This window comes from Pinus tabuliformis, chromosome 9 (genome assembly GCF_031772625.1).
Source record: "Pinus tabuliformis cultivar Carrire ecotype Pingquan chromosome 9, CPIR1, whole genome shotgun sequence".
Lineage (NCBI taxonomy): Eukaryota > Viridiplantae > Streptophyta > Pinopsida > Pinales > Pinaceae > Pinus > Pinus tabuliformis.
In genome coordinates, this window is record NC_142307.1 from 335375633 (window position 1) to 335384089 (window position 8457).

At 37.6% G+C, this 8457-nt stretch overlaps 1 protein-coding gene across 3 annotated transcripts; it reads right to left on the bottom strand.

The window, feature by feature from the left end:
* Nucleotides 1–630: 630 nt before the first annotated feature.
* LOC149148580 (transcriptional activator TAF-1-like) lies at nucleotides 631–8179 on the bottom strand. Of its 3 annotated transcripts, XR_016263423.1 has the most exons (7): nucleotides 7684–8179; nucleotides 6845–6922; nucleotides 6565–6670; nucleotides 6283–6469; nucleotides 1417–1492; nucleotides 1095–1229; nucleotides 631–999 (listed from the first exon to the last, which is right to left on the bottom strand). XR_016263423.1 is itself a non-coding variant. In XM_089445144.1 (5 exons), exons 1-4 carry the CDS (start codon nucleotides 8121–8123, stop codon nucleotides 6581–6583), a joined length of 288 nt encoding a protein of 95 aa, XP_089301270.1. In that variant the 5' UTR covers nucleotides 8124–8156; the 3' UTR covers nucleotides 6101–6469; nucleotides 6565–6580. The 3 variants fall into 3 exon arrangements, 2 of the variants coding, with proteins under 2 accessions (XP_089301270.1, XP_089301268.1); XM_089445144.1 differs by lacking the exons at nucleotides 631–999; nucleotides 1095–1229; nucleotides 1417–1492 and having other exon boundaries at nucleotides 6101–6469; nucleotides 7684–7736; nucleotides 8057–8156; XM_089445142.1 differs by lacking the exons at nucleotides 631–999; nucleotides 1095–1229; nucleotides 1417–1492 and having other exon boundaries at nucleotides 6101–6469.
* Between the last annotated feature and the right edge of the window lie 278 nt (nucleotides 8180–8457).

An 8457-nucleotide genomic window follows, 5' to 3' on the forward strand; every position in this document is an offset into this window, starting at 1 on the left:
CATGTCAGTTAGGCAGATTCTTGGTGATATTTGGTGATACATGATGATCTCAAACATATCTACCTAGATTGACATTTGCATCTGCGTGCTTTAAACAAATAATGCATGAAACACGATGTTAACTACGATATACAAGCAAGCCATTGATTCAAAACATAATCACATTCAGTACTGAGTGAGTGCCCTCGTTATTCCAACAGCTTAATCCATGCGCAGCTAATCTTAGTAAAATAACTGGTTCAAAAACTCTTCTTACAACACAATTTAAAAATACTAGGCAATGAAAAATTTATCAACTAATAACAGAAGCATCATCCAAAATACTAGTCATTGAATATGGAATACAGATGGAACATGGTACTCTTTAACGGGGAGCTTGTTTACGTACAAGAATCCTTCAAACCCAATTCTATATTACAGCAACTTTGGGGGGCAATGCATAAATTATATGACCCTAAAGTTAAAAGCTAGGGTCAGCAAGTTACAATTAACCTGATGATTCCCATGCCTGGACCCAATTCAAATCCAAGGTGGGCCAATTCCTTTACCAGAAGAACGCTCATCATCGTATATCTGGATGAAGTACTTTCTAAGCAGCCATTCATTATTATCTTTTTCCTGAGTATTAGATCCTACTCTAGAAGAAAGTTCATGTGAAGCAGTTACAGAGATATGAGGATAGCTCAAAACAAACAAAACGGTTTGGTATACACAAACTGTCATCTAACATAACCTACAAACTAGGATCTCTCTTTAACCTGCAGCCACTCTATCAGATCGAACATTTGCTTCCAATACGGCATGACATTTACCAGTTGAATCGCTCATCTCACTCTCCCTTTGCTCATCTCTTTGGCTAGAACTCAAATTGCTTATTTTAGATAGAACTTGAGGATAGCCATTGCCTCCTTGCTGCATAAACTGTGACTGTGTCTCTCTAGGACCATTTCTTTCTGAATCTCCTACTCTATCCTTTCTTTGAAAATTCCTCAACATTACCTGTTTCACATAATCCAACAATGTCAAAAAAGTTTCATATCCTAAGGCCAATAAACCACACTGACTTGTCTACGCTACCACGAAAGATATGTTACCTTTAGTGATTCATTCTCAGAAGCGAGCTTTAAGATTCCTCTGCTTCAAGCTTTCAGATTCCTCTGCTATAAGATTTATTTCATTTCTGAGTGCCATGTTCTCAGAAGTCAGTGTCTCAACTTTTGCAGACAACTCTTCGCATTCCATTTGTTTCATGGAAGTCGGTGTTAGCACAGCACAGCACAGCAGACAGGGTATCAATTGAACAATATTTACTGCTTTCATAAAACAATGACAACAGACTTTGTCTGTTCATGTCTCACGATTTTACCTCTCTATCTCTGCAAGCCTCTGATAAAAATACTAAGAACAAGTCTATACCTGTTTCTTCATTCGAGAGCGTTTAGCTGACTCCCGATTAGATTGTTTACGCTTGTCGTTTTAATTCCCGTTCATCCTGTTTCACAGGCTCGTTTAGGACATGTACAAGCTTATTTAGTTCAACATATTTAAAGCTCATCAATATATTGGAAATAATTCACAATAAAAAGGTCACACTGTAGGTGAATGCAAAAAAAAAATACAAAACCCTAAGTTGTATGTAATGGGGATACACACGGAAGTTTCAGAAATATGAAAGGAAAACTTTCCCAAGAAATAGGAAATGACAAATTGATGTGTTGGGGTAAACACCAGAGTGCCCACCTATTACATAGATACAGCCAGGAAATATTCCCTGCTTCTGAATCTCTTATGGTCTATATCATCAAACTATGTTGCCCTCATATCAGATAAAACTGTTATTATGCATTAAACCATCTATTACTTAAAGAGCCCTACAAATGAGATTTAGCTTATTCGAGTTATAATTGACTGTGGACCACTTCTATCTAAATCTTCTTAAGAAATGCACTTATGTTCAAAGGACTTGTAAGAACAAGATGGATATGAGAATATAATGATAGTGTGATCAAATCATATTTCATGGATTGTGCATAACCAGAAAAGATGAAAGAAGGGTTGTCATCCCACAAAACAGTTGATAAAGATCACAGTTTGAACCCACTATAAGAGAACTTGAGTCTGTTTTGTTTTCAAAGGACCAAGATATTCAAGATATGAATGTTAAGTTAGTTGAGCTATCTCAGAAATGTGCCCAACTTGAAGAGATTAGTGGTAAGTGCACAGTACTGGATGAAAAATGCACTGAAATGGCTTTTCAAGCAACCCAAAATGCAAATGAAAGAGATTCCTTACATTTGGAGGTAGATGCCCTTAGAAAATCTCTTTCAGAAAAGGAAACATTAATGAAAGCTTCTTCAGAATTTTATTCTAACTTGAAACGCCAGTTTGACACTACCATAGAGAAGTTAATAGCTGACATTGAGGAAGTCATTCAAGATGAGACTTTGGCATCTGTTCCTTGCTCGGAGAGAATGTATTATCTGGAGACAAGCCTCCTTTTTCTTATTGAGGAGTATAAGGTAGCTTTTTCACAAGTGAACCTGGTTCATAAATGCTTACTTGAGCTTGCTTCTAATTATGGAAACTTGTTGGAAAAAAAACCTACACTTTCTTTGGATGTGTTCCTCAGAGAAGTCTTCAGTTACAAAGAAAAGGAAGTAGACCAGTTAAATGAAGAAGTAAACGTAATGAATTCAATTAAAACTCAGCATGAAGAAGAAATTAAGGAACTGAAGGACCGTTTATGTAAATTTGACGAGAATCTTAAAGAAATGAGCATGGATAACAGCAAAATGAGAACTGAGCTTGAGCAGACAGAAAGCAAATTGTCATCAGTGAGAGAAAAGCTTAGTCTGGCCATCGCTAAAGGAAAAGGATTGGTTCAGGAACGCAATACACTAAGACAATCATTAGTGGACAAGTCCAATGAGCTAGAAAAATGTTTGCAGGAATTGCAGAAGAAAAATGATACATTGCATGAAACTGAAATGAAAGCTTCTAAGCGTGTTAAAGCACTGGAATTAGAGCTAGAAGATATTCAGAATTCTGCAAGTGCTTTTCGGGAATCAGTTTCTAACAAGGACTCACTTCTTCAGAAAATTGAAAATGTCTTTGGGGAGATGAATTTGCCAGAGGCAATCCACTCCAAAGAAATAATTGATAAAGTTGAGTGGCTTGCAAAATCATCTCTTGGAGTAAATAACACTATGTCTGAAACAAGTGTGGATGATGACAAAACGGGGAAGAGTCATCTTGAAGATCTAAAAGAAGAGTACGAGGAACTACAAAATAAATACCGTAGTGTAGTTGAGCAGTCAGATATACTGGAGAAGACTTTGTTGGAAAGGAACCATCTTATTCAAAGATGGGAACAAATCCTTGAGAATGTTGCTATGCCAACATCTATGCGAAATACTGATCCAGAATTTCAGATTGAATGGCTCAGCAGAGCACTAACGTAGGCCCAAAAAGATGCAGCTTGTTTTAAGCATGAAATTGAGAATGCTCAAAGAATTGCTGACTTATCTGCCTTTGAAGTGGAGGACTCGAAGAGGAGAATAGAAAGCCTAGAGGAAAATCTCTTGAAAGTAAACTATGAAAAACAGGAATATGTGAAAAGCCTCGAGGAGCTTAATTCTAAATTTGAATCTCTAAACGAGCAAGCAGTTCAAGATGCATCCCGGAAAGAGAGTTTATGCAATGATCTTGTTGATCAACCTATGAGTGAGTCCCCTGTGGAATCAAGCATTGCTGATAGGAATTTAATTGCAGAAGACTGCATGAAGAGACTATTGGATATGGTTATTGAAACATTGAAAGATCAAGATCTACAGGAGTTATCTTTATTCTGCAATAATGGGGAGCATCTCGAAGGATGTATCAAGAAACTCATAGAAAAGCTAAATGAATTATCTGAAGAAGTTGAAAAGCTCAAGGAAAGTGGTGATGCAAAGATGATGGAACTTCAGGGTCTTCAGGCTGCAATGACCACAAAAACTACAGAACTTGAGGAAATGACTAAAGAGCAAGAAGAAGTCTATTTAGCAGTGCCATCACATAGAGTAGAGATAGAAAGTCATATACAACAAAATAGAATAATGGCTGAAGAGCTAGAGACAGTGAAAAAACAAAAGGATGCTTTACAGGTACAGCTTGAGGAGGCAGAAGAGAGATCATCAGTAATAAGGGAGAAACTGACTATGGCAGTGAAAAAAGGAAAAGGGTTAGCTCAACAACGAGAAAATTTGAAACAATCTCTGGATGAAAAAATAGTAGAACATGAGCAGCTAAAAACGGAGTTGCAATTACGTGACTCTGTGATTAATGAACATAAGCAGAGAATCAGCGAGTTGTCAAGTGAGCTGGAGCGCTTTGAAAGTCTAGAAATAGATGTATTTTCCTTAAAAAGTCATTGTGTCGAGCTAGAGAAGAAGTTACTTGATAGCAACAATACAAGACAGAGTATAATGAAGACATTAAACACTATTGACTTTACAGGTGAAGTTTTATACCAGGATCCGGTCAAGAAAATTGATTGGCTTGGTAAATCAGTGAATGAACTACAGCAAAAGATAGGTTTTGCTGAACAAGAAGCTACAAAATTCAAAGGAGAAGCTAACATACTAGCCACTAAGTTGGATAAGGTTTTTGAAAGGGTGCACTCCCTTGAGAGTGAGCTAGCAGATGCAGAAAACAAAATCTCAGCACTTTCAAATGCAAAAAAGGCAGTAGAAACAGAAAGTGACCATGAGATACAAAAAATCAAGGATGATCTGGCTGCACGCACTGAAGAGTTAAGAGAAGCTCATTCAAGGGCAGATGACCAGATTTCCAAATTGTTGAAACAACACGCTCAGTTGAAGCACTTAAAGGAAGAATATGGCTTCTTGCTTTCTCTTTTAGCACATGATTCTTCCAGGACGCAAGAGGTCTTGAGAAGTGTGGAGCTCTCTTTTCAAGATATATTAAGTCAACTTGATGCTTCAAAAGGGTTAGAGTTTCCTAGTATTGATCTTATGAGTGGATGGACTTATCCTAAAATTAAACAACCCAAGGAGGTAATGCCAGAGTGCCATTGATTGTTGAAATTGGTGTGATATATCATATAAAACCTGTTTTATAAAGTTTATTATTTTGTTTGTTGCGGGTTTTATCATATCACTTTAGAGTAACACTAGATGGGTTATGCTTCATGAACCTGCAGTCTGACCAAAATAAACTCCTTCATCCATAGGATTCACTATTCAGTAGTAGACCATTAAGGAAATGAGAGACATCCATAGATATGCAGAATACAAACGAGATTCAAAATATGCCCATAGTAATATTTAGAGGTCAACTATTACGATTGACAACTCTGCAATCTTTGTAGTTGGCCATGCCCTATTGGCTTTCGTCTAATACTTACCCATTAAATGTCCAGGTCAAGAAATTCTTTGATTTGAATATAGTTTTCAAAGGGGTGCCTACACGAGAATTGGTATACTTAACTTCAAATGATGCTTTATTTGGTGGATCTCTTGACCGACCAATATTAATGGACTAATGTTTGGATCTAACTATTAAAATACTTAGCTATGATCTGTCAAACTTCTAGTTAAATTAGAGCTCAAAACTAAAAACTGTTAGAAATTTCAGGGTCAGATATCAAAGGATTTTGACGCCATGTTAGAAATTAGCATATATCTTGCAGCGGAAGAATTTATACTTTTAGAATTTTATCTTCTGTCACCATTTAGAAAAAACTGTTACCATTGATTTACAGGAATTTACATATAGCAGAACAACATGAACTTGCTTTAATTTAATAATGCAGAATACGGAAGAGTACAATATTGTGATGCTGTGCTATATGGCACTAATGACCCTCAAACCCAATTCTATATTACAGCAACTTTGGGGGGCAATGCATAAATTATATGACCCTAAAGTTAAAAGCTAGGGTCAGCAAGTTACAATTAACCTGATGATTCCCATGCCTGGACCCAATTCAAATCCAAGGTGGGCCAATTCCTTTACCAGAAGAACGCTCATCATCGTATATCTGGATGAAGTACTTTCTAAGCAGCCATTCATTATTATCTTTTTCCTGGGTATTAGATCCTACTCTAGAAGAAAGTTCATGTGAAGCAGTTACAGAGATATGAGGATAGCTCAAAACAAACAAAACGGTTTGGTATACACAAACTGTCATCTAACATAACCTACAAACTAGGATCTCTCTTTAACCTGCAGCCACTCTATCAGATCGAACATTTGCTTCCAATACGGCATGACATTTACCAGTTGAATCGCTCATCTCACTCTCCCTTTGCTCATCTCTTTGGCTAGAACTCAAATTGCTTATTTTAGATAGAACTTGAGGATAGCCATTGCCTCCTTGCTGCATAAACTGTGATTGTGTCTCTCTAGGACCATTTCTTTCTGAATCTCCTACTCTATCCTTTCTTTGAAAATTCCTCAACATTACCTGTTTCACATAATCCAACAATGTCAAAAAAGTTTCATATCCTAAGGCCAATAAACCACACTGACTTGTCTACGCTACCACGAAAGATATGTTACCTTTAGTGATTCATTCTCAGAAGCAAGCTTTAAGATTCCTCTGCTTCAGTGCCATGTTCTCAGAAGTCAGTGTCTCAACTTTTGCAGACAACTCTTCGCATTCCATCTGTTTCATGGAAGTCGGTGTTAGCACAGCACAGCACAGCAGACAGGGTATCAATTGAACAGTATTTACTGCTTTCATAAAACAATGACAACAGACTTTGTCTGTTCATGTCTCACGATTTTACCTCTCTATCTCTGCAAGCCTCTGATAAAAATACTAAGAACAAGTCTATACCTGTTTCTTCATTCGAGAGCGTTTAGCTGACTCCCGATTAGATTGTTTACGCTTCTGTCGTTTTAATTCCCGTTCATCCTGTTTCACAGGCTCGTTTAGGACATGTACAAGCTTAGTTAGTGAATTCAACATATTTAAAGCTCATCAATATATTGGAAATAATTCACAATAAAAAGGTCACAGTGTAGGTGAATGCAAAAAAAAAATACAAAACCCTAAGTTGTATGTAATGGGGATACACACGGAAGTTTCAGAAATATGAAAGGAAAACTTTCCCAAGAAATAGGAAATGACAAATTGATGTGTTGGGGTAAACACCAGAATGCCCACCTATTACATAGATACAGCCAGGAAATATTCCCTGCTTCTGAATCTCTTCTGGTCTATATCATCAAACTATGTTGCCCTCATATCAGATAAAACTGTTATTATGCATTAAACCATCTATTACTTAAAGAGCCCTACAAATGAGATTTAGCTTATTCGAGTTATAATTGACTGTGGACCACTTCTATCTAAATCTTCTTAAGAAATGCAGTTATGTTCAAAGGAATTGTAAGAACAAGATGGATATGAGAATATAATGATAGTGTGATCAAATCATATTTCATGGATTGTGCATAACCAGAAAAGATGAAAGAAGGGTTGTCATCCCACAAAACAGTTGATAAAGAAAACAAAGCAAGCACCAAAAGTTTGAGCAAGTCTATAGGAAGATGACGCAAGTAAATCCAGCTTATATTCACTAACCAGCCAACCACAGAATGGCCAACAGCACCATTAACCTGATGCAATACAAGATAGAATGATACATAGAAGGTAAAGCTTGGTATGCATACCTGGACCCATAATTCAGAAGGCACTCCATCATGACCTGGAATGAGTTGAGATGCTGCAGGAACAATTGTTGTTACACTGTTAGTTGTTCCCCGCCTTCCTTTTACAGGAGTTACAGATCCTTGGGCAGGCACATTATAGATGCCCATTCCAATATTTAGATTTGTAGTAGGTAGACTAACTGTTGACATTCCTGGAACAGGTGCTGGTGGAACCAAAGCCATTGTGCTTTAGCTTCTCCAGCCTGGGCATTATATGCTAGAGTATTGGCATCAGTAGCACTTGTTCCTGTCATTGTCGTGAAAATAAAATACCTACCTCTGTGGGAATGCACCATTTGTAGAAACTGGACAATGCTTGCTTTCCCCTACCTACCTCTGCAGGTCCGCCGCCCCCTCAACACCCGCATGCAGGTCCGCCGGCGCCCCTTCAACACCCGCATGCAGGTCCGCCTCTGCAGGTCCGCCGGCGCCCGCTCAACAAACCCTAAAAAACTTTAACCTACTTTAACCTCTTAATCAACGGTTCATTTTTCTCCAATCGTCTAACACTAGATCTAAGGGCTACGATTACGACACGTCAACATTTTGGGAGGTTGATTTCAGAGGGGAACGCCTTACGGCGTAACAAGTGCTTTTTGAAAAAATAACTCAACAAAAAGAAAGACTTGAACCCTTGACCTCTATTCTCATAAAGTAACTTTGGACCAAGTCAGCTAGTTTAAAAGGTTAGTAATTTTTGGAAAAGAGGAAGGGTTTCTTTTTTTCTATTCACTG

Bases quoted from the DNA above. Each gene is read 5' to 3' on its own strand.
- LOC149148580 (XM_089445142.1), bottom strand. From the start codon at position 7,905: ATGGCTTTGGTTCCACCAGCACCTGTTCCAGGAATGTCAACAGTTAGT. The intron at 6,923-7,683 runs GTATGCATACCA...CCTGTGAAACAG, and splicing joins CTTCTGAATTATGGGTCCAG to GATGAACGGGAATTAAAACG. The intron at 6,671-6,844 runs GTATAGACTTGT...TCCATGAAACAG, and splicing joins GCTCTCGAATGAAGAAACAG to ATGGAATGCGAAGAGTTGTC.